Source organism: Theropithecus gelada, chromosome 1, assembly GCF_003255815.1.
Source record: "Theropithecus gelada isolate Dixy chromosome 1, Tgel_1.0, whole genome shotgun sequence".
Classification (NCBI taxonomy): domain Eukaryota; kingdom Metazoa; phylum Chordata; class Mammalia; order Primates; family Cercopithecidae; genus Theropithecus; species Theropithecus gelada.
In genome coordinates, this window is record NC_037668.1 from 25,918,573 (window position 1) to 25,936,584 (window position 18,012).

Sequence of the window (18,012 nt, forward strand, 5' to 3'; positions counted from 1 at the left end):
GATGTGGCTTGCCCAAGGTCACACAGCAAATTAGAGACAGAACTAGGATTAGAACCTTCTGTACATCTGCACGGGCAGCCACAGCAGTAATAAGCATGGCTTATTTATTGAGCATGGCTCTGGTCAGGGCATTCTGCCCAGCATGGACAAAGGGAAAGAGATAGAGCACCTTCCCTTGGAGATTTGGGACCCAGAGTCTAGATGGCAGGACGAGACATAAGATAAATAACAGGCAAGGCAGCATAGTCCCCATGCAAAATCAGTGCTATAAACAAGTTCTACAGAGAAGTTCAGAGGATGAAGGGTTTTCTTCAGCCAGGCGAGGCCAGTATGGAGGAACGTCGTGGGAAAAGCTCAGGACCAGGATTCTGCCACTAATGCTCTTTGTGGCCTTGGAAAGGGCATTTCCTCCCTCTGTAAAATGTAGTTAGACAAGGGACTGCTCCCAGGTACCCCCAGCTCTGTCAGTCTTGTTCTTTGAAGAGAGCCAGAGTTGAAGCCTCTTCCTTCTCCCTTCATCTGAAAACTCGGAGCAGGGAACGTTTGAGAGGTTGATCAATTCCTGAACTCTCAAAGGTAGCAGGAGAATCAACTCTAGGGAGGAAGGCCTGAGGGGCACTATTGCCGTATAACCCAGGGACAGCAGGAATATGGGGAAACTGTGGCATAATACCAGAGAAAAGACCCTGTCACCCAGCATCCCATTCCCAAAAAAAGTTTGGCAGGAATTGAAGTTAAACTGGGGAAGCAGGGACCCCTGGAAGGTTGGGGTCCCAGTGGGCCTCAGATTGGATTTTTATTCCTTCCTGAATTCAAACTCCAAAGCTAGAGGAGCTCTCCCACTCCTATTGTGGAAAAGGGCAGCTGTTGTCCCTGTCCCCAATCGGGGAAACTTGGAGCAGGAGTGGAGGGGTCATCTCAGGAGGCCTAAGGAGAAGTCATTAGTCTGAGATGATGCAATTGTTGAGTAAATGTTACAGCCTCTGGCTCAGGCTGGTTGGATGCTCACAGGCTGGGGGCTAGGACCCCTAGAGTCCCCACTATCTCCCCCAACTCACAACTGAGAAGGAGTTAGATAAACTGAGGGAAGAAAGAAAAAAAAAATGAGAGGGTATCCAGAAAAGGATAAGCTAGTGAAAGGAAACTAAGGAAGTAGGGGGTTCCTGGAAGGACTGAAGGCGGAAAGGGAGGCTGAAAGCTGTACTGAGAGGGATGGGAGCCTGAGGGGAGAAAGGCCAGGCGGGCGTGGCCAGGAGGGGAGTAAACCCAGAGCTGGTGGTGACAGATGGGTGGACACAAAGAAGAGAGCTTCAGGGAAGACAGATGGATGGGGGAGGGAAGAGAAGAGGTTGGGGGGATTTGGGGGGAGCCCAGTAGTTGGAGGCCATAATGAGATTGGAGATGGGCTATGAGCTGAGGAGAGGTGAGTGGAGAGGAAAGAAGAAAGGGGAGGCCGCCTTAGGAGACAAAGGCAATACAGCCTAGAGGGCCGGGGACGAGAGGGCTCGGTTGGGCGCTGAGAAGGGGGGCTTCCAGCCGGGCTGGCAGCAGAGAGAGTGACAGATTGTGTAGTGAGCCAGAGTGGAGACCCGCTGTCACCTTCCAGAGGCACAGAGAGGTGGAGACAGAGAAAGACAGACTGACAGAGACCATGTGGAAAAACACAAGGAGAGAAGCTAAGACGAAAGACATCCAAGACAGGCTGTCCCTTCCCAGAAACAACAGCTCCTGCCCAGGAGGAGCAAGCTCTGCCTGTCTTGCTCCTGTGACCCAAAACACTGCCACTGTTACAAAATAACACCCTAGCCATAGGCCACTCCCGGGAAGGGTCAGGCAGTGTGGCACAGCGAGGGTTAATGTCGTCTGCTCTCCCTGCCAGCCGCTTGCCTGGTTGGGTCCCCAGGGCTCCCCACATATGTCACCCCCTCTCCTGCCAAACCCACTGCTTCCCAGCTCCTCCAGGCCCTCCCCCAACCCTCGAGGACAAGGCCCAGGCCCCTGTGTCTTCCCTACACACCAACCTCCCTCCCCTCCCACAATGATCTACCTCTCAGGCCATGGGGAAAGATTTGTGAATCATGATCTGAAAAAGTGAATGCCTGTAAAATGTAAAATAGCAGGAACACTCGTTCTGTTGTATCAGGTGTTGCCTGATTATTGGATTATCACAAATAAAAACCAGTGGAGATTTTTTAAACAACAAAAAGAAAGTAAAATAACAAACTATAAAGCCATAATCCTCCTCCTTATCCCCAGGCCCTGGTCTTCCTGCCCTCCTTGCAGCAAAGACCCACACACAACTCCAGGGGTTCTCCCTCCCCCTGGGGTCAGAGGCCAGACAAGCTGGGTTGGCCTCAGAACTCTCCCCAGCCTCCATAATCATAATGCCACAGATATATGTGTGTATGAAACTTCTTGCCACTTTAAAATCACCATAGGAGGTTGGGATGAGCACTTTATACAGTTTACCCAGCACTTTCCCATGCATTATTTCACCTGGGTGTCACTACTCTGACAAAATAAAACTCAGTCAAGGTTAAGTGACTTATCCAAGGTCACCAGGACTTAGACCCATGTCTAACTGCCCCCAAACTTAGTAGATGTAGTTCTTCCCACCATTTCATGCGTTTATGTCCTCTTTATCACAATTGTGTTCTTTTTTCGCTACTCCCCTAAGGAGCAAATTCTAAGTGAAGTCCTAAGTGAAAACTGGGGCAGGAGGCCCCAGAGTCCAGGATCCTGGGATGCCAGATGCAGAGGAGGAGGAGCGGCCCCCAGAGCACTCTTGCACCCTCCTCTCCTATGGAACCTTAGCTTGAACTGGGACAGGTTCAGGCAGGGTGCTTCCAGGATGGAGGCTGCAGAGCTTAAGTATCTGAGCAAAATGGCCTGAAAGGAGGGAGCCCTGCAAGGGGTTTGGCTTCTTCCTGCCTTCCCTATGTGATCCTCAAGGTTCCTTTCTGCTTAGGGTGTCTCTCTAGATTCTGCTTCTGTTTTCCTCAATGTCTTACTTTTTGGGATCTGGCCTCCCTGTTTCAGTAATAGTCCCTCATCTCCATCGTTCAGTTTATCACCTTTCCCCCACCTTGTTCTCTTTGTCTCTGGTATTTTTTTGTTTCCTCCCACTGTCTGCTCTCTGCTTACCCCGTGCCTATGTGGCCCCACCCTGCCTTGGGGCCTCCCTCAGGACTCTGTCTCATGGTGTCAGTATTTCCCTGTCGCTGAATGGCTGTGTTTCCTCCACATCTGTATTCATCCAAGTCTGTGTCTCTCTTTTTTTTTAGACGGAGTCTTGCTCTTGTCGCCCAGGCTGGAGTGCAATGGCACAATTTTGGCTCACTGCAACCTCTGCCTCTCAGGTTCAAGCGATTCTCCTGCCTCAGCCTCTCGAGTAGCTGGGATGACAGGCACCTGCCACCACACCCAGCTAATTTTTGTATTTTTAGTAGAGACGGGGTTTCACAATGTTGGTCAGGCTGGTCTCGAACTCCTGACCTTAGGTGATTCACCCGCCCTGGCCTCCCAAAGTGCTGAGATTACAGGTGTGAGCCACTGTGCCTGGCTGCAGCATCCTCTTTTAAAGCCTCTCCCCAAGTCTCTATCTCTCCCATAGCTTGGGTCTCCAAGTCTTCCACAAAGCCTTGGCAACCTGGCAATTCTGTTTCCATTCTTTTTTTTTTTTTTCTTAAAAAAAAATCTTTTTGCCTCCTTTGTGTGTCAATCTCCCCATGAGACTGTGTCTTCCCATTTCCCTATGTCTTCCCCATGTCTGTTACCCAATGACTGTGGTTTCTCATTTTTTTCCCTCCCTGAGTCTCGGTATCTTCCCGTGTCTTTCTCGTCGTTTCCCTCCACTTCCCCTGTCTCTGTTCATCTCCCCTTCTTTCTGAATCTCTCATCTCCCCCATGGCACTCTCTCCTGAGTCTCTTGGTCTCCCAATTTCTTGGATGGGGTGGAGGGCAGGAGAGTGGAGGAGGTAGAATTGTTGTTGCTGGGGGCTCATTAGGTGGAGATTGGTTTTTAATCAGCACCATGGCAATGATGATGCAAGAACTGAATTGCCACCTGATCCCCTGCCCCCCAGCCCCCCTCCTCAAGCCTCCTTTCCCCTCCAGCTCAGCCCATCTGCTGGCGCCTGGGCACCTGTCTGGGCCTGCCCAGGTGGGAGTTGGCACCTCCCAGACTCAGGGGTGGGGGCAGGTGGGGGAGCTTGGGGAGGAATTATGGGACTCCCCTTAGGGAATGCTTCACCCTGGAGAAAGCCCAGAAAATGTTGACCAGCAACAGAGAAATGGCAAGTTCCTCCAGCCTGAAGGTGGGATGTGCTCCTACTAAGCTCTAGGCCCACTACACATATTATCTCCCTTAATTTCCATGGCAACCTAAGAAGCAGCTATAATCAACCCCATTTTACAGAAAAAGAGGTCAAGGCTCAAAAGAGTGTTATTTGTCCAAGGTCACACAGCTGACAGAGCCTTTTTCACTGTACCACACTACCTCTCCAGCCATGGTTCTTTTCAATACTCGCAAAGGTTCAGTGAAAACATCGAACAGCTGAGTAGGGAGAGAACTTCAGATACTGAAACCCTCTGTGCACTCTCTCTCTATGTACCCTGGTCCCTGTGCTGCCCCTCCTCAATCCTGCCACTCGGCAACATACACACACACACACATACACACACTCTCTCACACTTACTTTCACACTCAAACTCACACACACTTGCATATACATGCTGGAGGCTACTGAGCTATTGATGGGAACTTAATCAGTGGCCATTTGCATATAATTTTGTATCTGGTTTTCTTATTGCTGATTTGATGCCCTCAAAACACACTCAGAGCCTGCCTAGGCTGCCCTGCCCTCCTCTCCCAGTATCCTTCCAATCCTGGTTCTTCCTGTCTTGGCACTCCTCCACTCCTCTCCTTTTAGCCCTTACCTCTTTCTTCCTAAGAGCCCTCTAATTCCCAGTGGTTCAGGTTGGGCTGGCCAGCCTAGAAAAACTCCCTGTGGGATCTGTGTCCCAAATTTGATCCTGCTTCTCCCCTTGGTGATGGGTTAGGTAGGAAGATAGGGGATGGGGTAAGGAGGGTGTAGGGGTGATTGAGTCCCAGGGTGATGAGGGTAGGGGCTGGAACAGTTGCTACAGGCAGCCTGGCAAACAGTGGGTACCAGTTTTATGAAGGATAAGAACTTGAGGGCCAGGACCCTAGGGTCCTCTTCTGCATTGTAGTGCTGTCCACTTGCTGTTTTCTCGGTTTCCCTGTTAGTACCTTGAAGAGTCTTCCTCTCAGGAAAAAGGAGACACCAGGAAAGGGCTGTCCAAGTCACGCTGGGACTCAGAATGGGGCCATGGCACTTAACCATAGCTTGCTGGGAGCCTCTGCCCTGCTGCCTCTGATGTGGGAGACTGAGGGGGTTCATCTGTGGTCCTGCCCTGGCTCTCGCCCCAGCCCCACCCCTTCCCCAGCTCTCCATTTCTTGCTTATGAAATATGCATGGAGAACAGATGTCCCTGCTCCCCCACTCCCCGCCCCCCCAGGGCCAGCCCCCGCCCCCAGCTCCCGGGGGGTTCCCAGATCCCTCTGCCAATGGCTGCCTGGCCTGGCTGTTTAATATTGATGAAGGGGGGTGGGCCTGGGCCAGCCAATGGAGAGCTGGGGGTGTGTGTGTGTATCTTCATATATATACATAGGGCTGGGCCAGCTCAGGTGTGTATGTGTCTGAGGGTGTGTGTGTGAGTGTGGCTGGCCCCAGTATATTGCCAAGCCTACCACCTCCACCTGGGCCCTATACCGCCACAATGTGTACCCTTCTTATCTGCCCTGGAGCCTGTACAGCCATGCCACGCTGCCCCTGAGAGTCTAGAAAGCTGGTCACTAACTTTGCAGACGGATGAGCCCTGAGCACCCAGAGGAGACTGGGGCTGTCAGCGCTGCCCCTTGTGCTGCCGGCTTGGATCCCCTGACAGGGTCCTTCTAGGTAAAGGGGAAACCACGGGTGGGGAGGGATGGGCGTGTCCCTCCCATTCTCTGGCTCAAGCCCCTTCCTAGAGCCTCCCTCTAGTTCTCTCTCATGCGCTGTGTCTCTCTCTGTCTCCGCATGCCCCTCTTCTCCACTCCTCCCCTTCGACTCTTTGTGCCTATCTATCCTCAGTCGGGTTAGGGCTGGCAGAAGTCGGGTGGGAAGTCCTGTCTTGGAGGCTTGGAATTGCTGCTCCCCTGATCCTTGGACCCTGGAACTTTGAGACCAGAAGTGGATTTGGGGGTGAGGATTTGATGGGTAAATAGAAGCTGCTGCCGGGACTGGAACTGGGGAGGACAGTGGGGCCAGGTGGAGATGAGACTGGGGCCAGATGGGGAGCACAGAGAGGGGAAGGAAGGGCATGGCGAAGTGATGAGGGATGAAGGAACATGGGGACCAGGCAGAGAGAATTAGCCTGTGATAGATGTGATAAATGTGTTGGGAACCCCACAGCTGAACTCCTGCTCCCAACTCCAGCATGGGGGTGGGGAGTTGGGGGCACTAAACATGTACTGGGAGGTGCTGACTTTGGGGCCTCCCACACTATTGCCATCCCCCCATAGTTCATTTGAACCCCAGAACATGGAATGTGTTCTCAATTTCAGCACTAACCACCTTCTGTTTCCTGTTAAGATTGTGTGTGTACTTGTCATCAGATGTGGATGACTTTGCATCCCTCCAGAGCTTCATAGCTGTTTGTTGGCTTGATTTGAACCTATCTTCTGTGTGATGGGGTGGGGCAAGGCTTGGGAGGATCCTAACTCCTGTGAGAGTATCTATCAGGCAGGAAAGCCAGGGCAGGGAAAGAAGGGGAGATAGTGACAGTGCAGGCACCTCGGGGCTTCTGTTTCTAATCATTCTTAGTTGAGCTGATGGTGAGTGGCCCACTGTTTCCTTTAACACTGCAACAAGCAAAGCCCTTTCCCCAGCTTTTCCAATGCCATGTTTGTGCTGCCCTGCCCTGATCTCCTCTGGTCCTAGGACAAGCAAACCTTAGCTGAGTCCCATAAGGGTAGCTCCAAAAATCTGTCTGTGTCCTCCTCTGCAGGCCATGTCTGAACCTACCCTGGGCTATGGGAGAGTAGGGGGGTAGAAGGTTGATTATGTTCCCTTTCCCCAGTCTTCCTTGCAGAGCCTCCAAAAGGGCCAGGGAATGGCAAGGGCTGAAAATTTCAAGGACAGAGGTGGAGGAAGGGGCTGGTTGTGCATAGGCGGGTGGTGGTGAGAAGAGATATCTTCCCCTGGTTTTAGTGGACAGGATCTGACATCCACAATGGTTCTGCTGGAGAGGTTTGGGGAACTGGGAAGGGAGCTGTGCAGAGCTGGGGCAGCTGTGCAGAGCTCCATATGTCCTAGTCTACTCTACAATGGGCAATCTGTGTGTTTATCTGCTCCTCCACCCCAGGCAGCAAGGGTGGAGAGGGGCCCTGAGAGGGAGGGGACCACAGGACCAAGGCTTGTATTCTCCCCTCACAACTGGGAAGCATCTAGAGTCATAGCTAACTTCTCTTGGAGCTGTGGCTGCGGTCTTGCTCAGATTTTTTCCTCCTTTTATTTATTCATTTAGGTAAAAAACAGCATAAAATTTATAATAACCATTTTTAAGTGTACAATTCAGTAGTGTTCAGTATATTCACATTGTTGTGAAACAGATATCTAGCACTTTTTCATCCTGCAAANGTTCAGTATATTCACATTGTTGTGAAACAGATATCTAGCACTTTTTCATCCTGCAAATGTATAATTCTATACCCACTAAACAACAACTCCCCTTTACCCACTCCCTCAGTCCCTGGCAACCGCCATTCTACTTTCCGTTTCTATGAATTAGACTACCTTAAATACCTCATATAAGTGGAGCTACACAGTATTTGTGTTGTTACTGGTTTATTTCACTTATCATCATATCCTCAAGGTTCATTCATGCTGTAGTGTGTGACAGAACTTCCTTTTTAGGGCTGAATAATATTCCAATGTATGTATATACTACATTTTGTTTCTCTGTTGTCTATTGATGGACATTTGGCTTGCTTCTACCTCTTGGCTATTGTGAATAGTGCTGCTATGAACATGAGTGTGCAAATATCTCTTTGGCTTGTATATATACCCAGAGGTAGGATTCCTGGAGCATATGGTAGTTCTATTTTTTTATTTTTTGAGGAACATTTATACTGTTTTCCATAGTGGTTGCATCATTTTGCAGTCCCAACAAGGCATAAGGGTTCTGATTTCTCCATATCCTCGCCCAGACTTATTTTTTGTTTGTTTGGTTTTTGTTTTTATAGTAGCCATCCTAATGGGTATGAAGTGATATTTCGTAGTGGTTTTGATTGGCATTTTAATGATTAGTGATGTTGAACATTTTTTCATATGCTTGTTGGCCATTTGTATAACATCTTTGGAGAAATGTGTATTCTAATCCTTTGCCCATTTTTTTCTTTAATTATTTACATAAATTTATTGGGTACAAGTGCAATTTTGTTACACGCATAGATTGCATAATGGTCAAGTCAGGGCTCTTAGGATGTCCATCACCTGAATAACATACATGGTACCCATTCTGTAATTTCTCATTTCACCCCCCTCCCAATCCCTCTTTTGCCCATTTTTAAATTGGGTTATTTTATTTTATTTTTTGTTATTGAGTTGTAGGATTTATTTGTATGTTCTAGATATTAACCCCTTATCAGATATATAATTTGCAAATATTTTCTCCCATTCCATAGATTGCTGTTTTACTCTGTTGATTATGTTCTTCAATAAATTAAAGTCTGATGTGGTCCCATTTTTTCTATTTTTGCTTTTGATGTCACATCCAAGAAATCACTGCTGAGTCCAACGTCATGAAGGTCTCTCCCTGTTTTCTTCTAGGAGTTTTATGGTTTTAGATCTTCAATCCTCTTGCTCAGTTTTAACCTGCCTGGTGTATCCTTCTCATCACTTCTGCTCCTTTCCTGTTACTCGTTTTCTCTTCCCTTCTTATTACCTTTCGTCCTCCTCTTCCTTTCACCCTGTCCACCTGCCTCTCTGTCTCTCAGCCTCTCCCCACCCCGACCCACACTCGTTTCTGCTGTTCTTGCCTCACACTCACAGTTCCTTACCCCTCCCAGCCCACCTCAAACCTGCTTTCCTACCTCTGAGCTGAGCACTCCCTCCTCCCTCTGCTGCTACCACTTCTCTCTTCTCTTTTTCAGGCTTCAGACTAGAACCCTGACCATGGAACCCTGAAGTGGCGGTGACTTCTAGAGCTCAGTGGCAGACCCGACGACCCCAGGCCCTTCCTCCCCCTCCCACCACCAGCTTTCAAGCTCCCAGAGGGAGGGGTGGGGAGGGGATCCTGATCTCACAGGGCAGGGGGCTTCCATCATGATGCTCAACTCAGACACCATGGAGCTGGACCTGCCGCCCAACCACTCAGAGACTGAGTCGGGCTTCAGTGACTGTGGGGGCGGGGCGGGCCCTGATGGTGCTGGGCCTGGGGGTCCGGGAGGGGGCCAGGCCCGAGGCCCAGAGCCGGGAGAGCCTGGTCGGAAAGACATGCAGCATCTGAGCCGCGAGGAGCGCCGGCGCCGGCGCCGCGCCACAGCCAAGTACCGCACGGCCCATGCCACGCGAGAGCGCATCCGCGTGGAAGCCTTCAACCTGGCCTTCGCCGAGCTGCGCAAGCTGCTGCCCACGCTGCCCCCGGACAAGAAGCTCTCCAAGATTGAGATCCTGCGCTTGGCCATCTGCTATATCTCCTACCTGAACCACGTGCTGGACGTCTGAACTCGGCCTGTTTCCCACCTCCCGGACTTCTCTGGGGCCCCTTTCCACCGCTCACTGCTTAGAATGGCCGCATCCTCCCCGAGCCCTTAAACCTTGGCATGGAGTCCCAAAGGCCCTGGGCCCAGGCAGAGAGCCCACGGGCTGGTCATGAGGGCATCTTTCTTTCACTGACCCGGGCACCTCGAGGGCTTTTCTCCTGGGTTCCTCCCGGGGTTTACTGCTGAGGCCCAGCTGTGCAGAATTGTTTGCTAGTGTGGTTGGTATGGAATCCTTGCTAGCTTTACTAAGCCAGCCGCACTTGGAGTCTGCCCCCAAGCTCTCTCACGGAATGCTGCCTCTTCTACCCCTATGTCCAAATTTTCAGCGACTACAGACCCCAGCTCTGTATCCTATCTGTTCTAGCTTCTCCTGCCCATGGTGGGGATGGGCTGTCAGAACTGCAAGGGAGGAAGACTGGGATTAGAGTGGGAGTGGGCTTCTTCCTTCAAGATCTCAGTCTCTCAGTGCTTGGCAGAGGGGCGGGGCCCTGGCGAGGCAGGGGTTGGTGCCCTGACTCCTGTGAGGGGAATCTCAGTAGCTGGGAATTATGGAAAAACTCTTCCTGTTTCTGCCCATCTCGTTCCTGTGGCTTAGCACATACAGACCTCAGATCTTACTTGGTAGTGAGTGCCTTGCCCTCTCCGAGCTATTTGGCCACTTCCCTGCCCCTCTGACTCCTACTGTCCCAATTTTCTCCCTCCCTGTGTGTCACTAGAGAAAAAAAAAAACAAAAAAACCTAGATCCCAGATTAGGGGATGACATCCCAAACAGCCCGGAGTATTTGCAGGAGGCTCAGGCAACGAGTGGGCCACATCTCACTTCTGCTTCCTCCATCTTAACCCACCCTGAAAATGTGCAGCACCCCTCACTGGTTCCTCCCCCTCACAAGGAGGGCGCCCGATTGTTGCCCTCTGGGAGTGCTTGGTTCTCCTGGCCCTAGGACCTACTTATTAAAAATTTTTTTTTTTTTCCTTGATCTGCTTTTGGCAAGGGAAAAGACCCCCAACTCTGTGTCCCTACTCCATGTTGCTGATCCCCACCTGCACACTATAACCCAGGGTCAGCAGTAGAATGAAGGGCCTTAGAACCTGCATAGAAGAAATGAACTCACTGCATTTCTGTGTTCCCTTCTCCCTCGCAACAAACTCCTAGCTCTACAAGTATATTTATTTATTCATCTATTTATTATTTATTTATTTATTTATTATTTATTTATAAATATTGCTATTTATTGCCGAGTTGTGCACTTTGGGATAGAGTGAGGGGCTCCCAGCAGCTCTAGCTGGGTCTTTCTTGCTTCCTCCCTGTTACTCCTCTCCTTTTCTTGCTCCTTCTTCAACTCTTGGTGTGTGTGAGCATGCCCTTTGCTCGTCACACCATATCCTTTCCCCAGATCCACCTGTCCTGACACTCTAGTCCTCCAGGATAGTGCTCCTCCCCCAGCTTCGGGGCTCCTGGATGTCCTTCCTCAACGCCCTCTACCCCTAGACAGTCCCACCCGGTCCCGTCTGCCTATTTTCTCTCCCCAGCCTGGTCTGTGACCCTTGCTTCTTCCTGATACTCCCAAGAGCAGGCCCCAGGGGTCTGTGTCTTACATCTGTGTGTGATTCCTTCTGGTTGCATTCCCAATTTCATACAAAAGGAAAAATAAAAGTGACCTCGTTCTAGCACCAGGTATGGTTGTGGTTCATTCAGTTGGGTTAGGAAGCTGGCCTGCAGGTTATGGTAGGGTGGGCATTAAGGGTCCTAGGCTTCGTAGGCTCTTCTGATGAGGTCAGAGAGCTCAGTTGGGGGAACAAACGAAGACAGAGAGAAGGGGCCACAGGGAAAAGAGGTTCAGGGGAGAGTATAACATACAGATCCAAGATTGCCCCACCAAAATCTGGGTGCCAGATACTCCCTTCTTGGTACTTATTTAGTGACACTATCTGACTTCTCTGATGTTGTGCTTCTGCTCCTGCTCTCTACGGCCTGAGACAGAGGTGAATATTCCAGTGGAACCTAAGTTAAACATGTGTCTGTGGGTCCGTGCTGCTGGGAAAAGCTATGGTATGAAACTGAGACATTGCCTTCCCCTTTATTGTCTCTAGGCTGGGTCAAAATTCCCTGCAATCTCAGTTCTTGGCCTATTTTGTGTTCCCCAGCCTTAGGATACTGGGGAAAACAGATGGCAGGCCTGGGACTCACAGAGGACTATGGACAGGGATTAAAAAAAAAAGAGTGCTGAAGGAACCCTCAATGAATTTATAGATGGGAACACTCAAGCTCAGAGAAGGTCAGGGTCTTACCCAAGGTCACACAGCTAATTGGGAGCACAACTAAGGCCCAAATCCAGGTTCTTTGTACCATATGCTGCCAATTCCCCTCTGCCTCCTTAAAATGACCCAGCCTGACAGCCCTCTTTTGGACCCCATATTTTCATAGGTGCATTTATAAACTAGAGAGGATTTAGGGTTGTGTGGCGAAGAAACCAAAAGGTCTGGAGACCACTTTATAGAAAGAACAGTTGAAAAACTGAGGATATGTATCTTGATCAGAGTAGACTTGGGGATAATAGGACACCCACTTTTAAATATTGAAAGAAGAATCAAAAATGGATATTCTGTGGGGCCCCAGGAGGCAGAACAAAACCAGTGAGTAGAAGTTAGAGGAAAGTGGATTTTAATTGGAAGAAAAATTTTGCAATACCTGGAGCTGTCCAGCAATGACAGTGACTGCCTCAAGAGGAGAACTCCAAATAGAGAAGCTGGAGCATCAACCACACACAAAGAAATCATAGAGCACGTTCCTGCCTCTGATGGAAGACTGGCTAGGATCATTAGACGATCCTTTCCAAACTTAAGGTCATACGAGAAGGCTGAAGGCAAACAGCAGGAGGGAAATGCAGAGACACCTTCTAGTCCCTGAAGGGTTTTCTTTTTTTTTTTTTTTAATCGTGTTGAGACAGAGTCTTGCTTTGTTGCCCAGGCTGGAGTGCAGTGGCAGGATCTTAGTCCACTGCAACCTCCACCTCCCGATTCAAGCCATTTTCGCAGCTCAGCCTCCTGAGTAGCTGGGACTACAGCTGCCTGCTGCCACGCCTGGCTAATTTTTGTGTCTTCAATAGAGATGGAGTTTCACCATGTTGGTCAGGCTGGTCTCAAACCCCTGACCTGAAGTGATCCTCCTGCTTTGGCCTCCTAAAATGCTGGGATTACAGGCATGAGCCACCGTGCCCAGCTATGGATTTTCATCTTTGATGAACAAAGAATGACATAAACAGCACGAGGGGCTTAAGTTAGACTTACGGAGGAGCTTCCATACAGGAGGACTTGACATCTTCCCCTTCCCATGTGAGTTAAATGACATGTGCTCTGCCCAGAGCCTGACAGAAGGGAGGGCTGAACTGAGATCAGGGAGAACTTTAGGACTCCAAAGGGCCGGAGTTGGATGGGAACACAGAAATCAGTGAATCCAACAACTTTATTTCAAAGGCAGGTAAACTACTGTCCAGACAGGTGACATAACTCACCCATGATGATGGCCTGGGATTAGAAGCCAAGTCTTCCATTCCTGGCCCTGAGAGCTTTGTGCTTCTGTGTGCTCAGCAGCCACAGTCCTCTGGGCTCCCTGCCTCCCTCTCTTGTCTCTTTGCCTGGGCTGGAGAGCAGAAGGGGTTAGGGGGCCCCTCCCCTCAGGGATCCCTGAGGGCCTCGGGGTGGTGAGAGGGGGAAGCTGCAGCTGTTCTACTGCTAGCTCCGAATTTCTTCAGATAATCAATTGGCCTCGCTGCCGCTCTTCTTGCTCTTCTTGCTCTGGGCAGGACAGGAGAAGGAGGTGGAGAGTGGGAGGAGGAGGGAGCAGGGGACCAGGCACTGGGGGAGGAGGGAGAGGGCAGGGAGATGGAAGTCCCTCGGCTGAGGGGAAAGTGAAAGCTTTGGGGCTAGCAGACAGGGAAGATGGAGAAAAGGGATTGTTAGAAGAGGATCTGCTCTACATCCCTCATTCCACATCCCTCTAAACCCAACTAGTGGGGGGGGGGGGGGGGGAGGGGCAGCTTGGGGGACCCCAGAATGGGACTCTTGCACTTCACCCCTGCTTTCCTCCTCTATCCCCTTGCCAAGTATCCCATGCATGGCCATAGCTCCCCCAGCTGTCCATGCCCTCTTCCAGCTCTAGTGACCACAGATGCCTGACCCTCCAGTCGTGTCTTCATCAATGCCCCCCTCTGTCCTGTAACTCAGCAAACCCCACCACCAGTGACAGAGCAGAAGGCAAGGCCCCAGGGGCTTGGGGGGATGCCTAAAATACCACACACACACACACACACACACACACACACACACACACAGTCATAGGCTGCCAGGCATATGGCTTCTTTGTGCCCACACAATGGAGGCCCTGTCTGTGCCCTTTCCCAAGTCTGGGCACAGTGTGGAGAGTGCTCCGCTCCCTCATTCCACCTACCTCCCTTCCCTCTCTACCCCCTGTGCAGGTCCTGCCTTTTTTGTCTTTGCTTCTTCGTCTATCTGGAAAGCCCTTTCTACCACCCAGTTCCTTTATCTTTCTGCTTTTTTCTTGTGTTCTTTCCTGAGCTTTTGACCTCTCATTGGATGAGGATTATGGGCAGAAGAAAGAGGCTCACAGTGCTGGGATGTCAGCGAAGGGAGGAGAAGGGAGCAAACAGAGATGAGCCTGAAAGGCTGAGAGGGAGTGGAAGAAGGAAGGCAGAGGTGGCAGCTCAGCCACACTGTGCTAGAGGGGAGAAAACCCACACCCGGCAGCCAGGGGACCCATGTCCCTGCTCTGTCTCCACCTCTCCCCTTTGTGCCACAGTGAGCAAACCGCAGGCCCTCCCTGAGTGACAGCTTTTTCATATGGAAAGCAGAAAGACAACAAGACCCACCGGGGTGTGATGCGGATTAAATGAGATCATCATGAAAGTGTTCAGCATCCTAAAAGCTCATCAGATGCTATCTCAGGGGCAGTAAGTAGCAGGGTCAACTGTACTTTTACACAGTTTGTGCACCGTAGAAAGCACCAGGCTAAGGGCAGTGTGGGGGCCTGACTCCCAACCCCCCCTCTACTAAACCAGCTGTGTACCAGGATGCAAGCATTCCCCGAGAGGTGGCCCTGGAAATGAGCCCCTCATGTGGGTTCCTGAGCATTGGTCGGGAGTCCAGATGAAAACTCCGGAGTCCTGACCACCTTGGGAACCAAGACAGAATGGAAAGGGACAAGAGGCTATGGGGGATGCCTCTCCCTGAGGGGGAAATTCCTGAGCTCAGTCTTCTCTGAACAAATAGACAATCTATGAGATCTACTAAACGAAGGATGGAGAAACTGCAGCTGAGGAGAAGAAGGGGGCTGAAGAAGCAGAAAAAAAAAAAGGGAGACGTGGGTCGAGGGTGTGATGAGAGCAATGTGCTGGTCTGAGGACCTTTCTCTGGTTCCCTCCTCCTCCATTCCCTCCCTTTAGCAAGTTGAAGGCTGATTTGATTATTTCTTGTTGAACACTGCCCCCTGCTGGCTACCAGCAGAAACATTTTCCCTCTTCCCTATTCCCAGCTAGGAGCTGCTGAGAGCCTGAAAAAGAGAAGAAATGACCTGACTGAGGACAAAGCACGAAGGAATTGCAATTCTGCAATCTGGAATTTTCTACTTGTCAGAGATTTCTGGAAGGTGAAGGAGGCTTGAGGGCTGACTAGGAGTAAATAGAGTTTAGAATCCACAGGTGGTTCATTTAGCTATGTTATGACCTACAATTTCCAGATTGATTTTTTTTCTGGTCTGTGCCTGTTTCATTTATTGTGCGTCTGTGTTATGTGCGTGTTCTGTATCTGGGTATGCTTACCTAATTCTGTAGTTTTTGAACACGTCTATGTCTGTGTACTTTGTGTGTGTGTGCTCTTTTTAATGTAGGACTCTGAGTGACAGCTGTCAGGTATGGAGCAAGGACAGGAAGCTGTCTAATTTCCTCTTTCCTAGAAGCCTGTTCTCCGCTTGAAGTTTTGCCTTTGTCTCCCAGCTCCATGAGCTATAACCTATGGCTATTTATAGGTTATAGGTTTTATTCTGGCTCCTGCCCCTCTTTGGACATCCCAAGCTCAGAGCCTTGATTTGCTCTAACCTGAGACTCTTGGACCTCCCAAGCAGGGCCTCCAGTGTGGTTCCCAAGTGAGAATCTCTACTGTCTACTTCCCTTTTATCCTTTCTGGCATTAAACTCCAGCCTCCTTCTTTCATAAGCTTGTAGCTACCTCTTTCATTGGTTGATTCCAATTTATTCAGTGCAACATGCATTTATGGACTAGCCAATGTATACCAGGCACTGTTCTGAATTCTGAAATACAGGATCAGGCCCTCCCCACCATCTGCTTGGGAGGGAGTGTGGGAGACAGGCATGTAAACATATCAATTTCCCAAAAGGGAGAGGCATCTGCAAGGAAAAGAAGTAGTGCAAGGAAGCGAGTGATTACCTCAGAGAGGGTGTTGGTGAGGAAGGCAGCCAGTAAAATCTGAGCTGGGTTTTGAAAACCATGAGATGCGTACAGTGAATTCTGCGGTGTGCAGCCAAGACCCTCCTTACAGATTTCCTCCTTCGCTGGACAAGCCACTCACTTCTCCAGCTGTGGAAGTGTTGACTCACAGCTGAGTCCCTCTCCAGGAATTGCCTTTGGAGGAAGAAAGCCACCTTGCCTGAGGTGCTGCTCTCTCCCTAGGGCAACGACTGGTTGATATGGGGTTACAAAGTTATCCCAGCTTGAGAGCCCCCATGGGATGGACAGAAGCCTCCGTTGCCATTGTGTTGCTTTTCGTTTCTCTCTCGGCTTATTGCAGCTTCCCTCACACCTCACAGGTGTTCTCAAGATCTCTCCTGCTGGCACTCTCCTGTATACGATCTCAGAGTTCGGGAATCCGCTTCCCAGGGAACTCCACCTAAGATGTAAAGGCACTGTAGGTATGAAGGCATGGAGCCCTGAGAAGCTCTGGTGAGCAAGAGCACACTATAAGCAGTGTGGTATTGTTGGGACATTAAGTGCAAGGGGCTGATGGGACAGGAGAGTGACAGAATGGTCTGGAGAGGTAAGCAGGGGCCAGGTCAGGAGAAGCATAATAGGGACTGTTGCTTTGCCACACAGTGATGGGAAACCAATGAATGTTCTCTAGTAGGGTAGATAAACACCATCATCAGATGTACATTTTAGAAATATCACTTTCAGAACATTTCTTTTTTTTTTTTAAGAGAGAGTCTCGCTCTATCACCCAGGCTGGAGTGCAGTGGTGCGATCTCGGTTCACTGCAACCTCTGCCTCTGGGTTCAAGTCATTCTCCTGCCTCAACCTCCTAAGTAGCTGGGATTATAGGTGTGCGCCACCATGCCCGGCTAATTTTTTGTTTATTTATTTTTTGAGACGGAGTCTTGCTCTGTCACCAGGCTGAAGTGCAGTGGCGTGATCTTGGCTCACTACAATCGCCGTCTCCCTGGTTCAAGCGATTCTCCTGCCTCAGCCTTCCAAGTAGCTGGGAGTACAGGTGTGCACAACCACACCCGGCTAATTTTTTGTACTTTAGTAGAGATGAGGTTTCACCATGTTGGGCCAGGCTGGTCTCGATCTCATGACCTCAAATGATCTGCCTGCCTCGGCCTCCCAAAGTGCTGGGATTATAGGTGAGAGCCACCATGCCTGGCCACTTTCAGGACATTTCTGAAGATAGCTGCGTAAAGGTAAGCTCTGTGCAGGGAACAGTTTTAGGAGGCTATCGCAAAGTCAGCTGCAAGAAGATGAGGGTCTGTATTTGGGTAGTGGCAGTAGGAATGGGGAAGGGAGGACAGATTTAGAAAGCTATTTAAATGGTAGATTCAACAGGATGTCGTGATTCATTAAATGTGACAGGCTAGAGGAGAACTCCCAGGTTTCTGGCCTGGGAGCCTGGGTGCACAGTGGTGCTACTTTCCAAAGTAGAGCACATAGGAGGAGGAATGTTGTAGGGAATTGTGGTGGAGATGGTGGCAGTAAGGTGGTGTAATAAGGACAAACTGAATGAGAGCCCCCTAGGAGCCTTCCTGTGGAGCTGCCCAGAAGGAAGTTGGCTTTCTGGGTTTGTAGTTGAAAAGCTGTACCTCTTTACTAGGATGTCTCCCAGGAATGTCCAACTCCACATATCTCAAACTGGCCACCTTATCTTCTCCTGTCCTCAA

At 50.2% G+C, this 18,012-nt stretch overlaps 1 protein-coding gene across 1 annotated transcript; it reads left to right on the forward strand.

Annotated features, from left to right (window-relative positions):
• The first annotated feature begins 5,708 nt into the window (after nt 1–5,708).
• Nucleotides 5,709–11,506, forward strand: NHLH1 (nescient helix-loop-helix 1). Its single transcript, XM_025356695.1, has 2 exons — nt 5,709–5,981; nt 9,218–11,506. Exon 2 carries the CDS (start codon nt 9,390–9,392, stop codon nt 9,789–9,791), a length of 402 nt encoding a protein of 133 aa, XP_025212480.1. The 5' UTR covers nt 5,709–5,981; nt 9,218–9,389; the 3' UTR covers nt 9,792–11,506.
• Nucleotides 11,507–18,012: the final 6,506 nt, after the last annotated feature.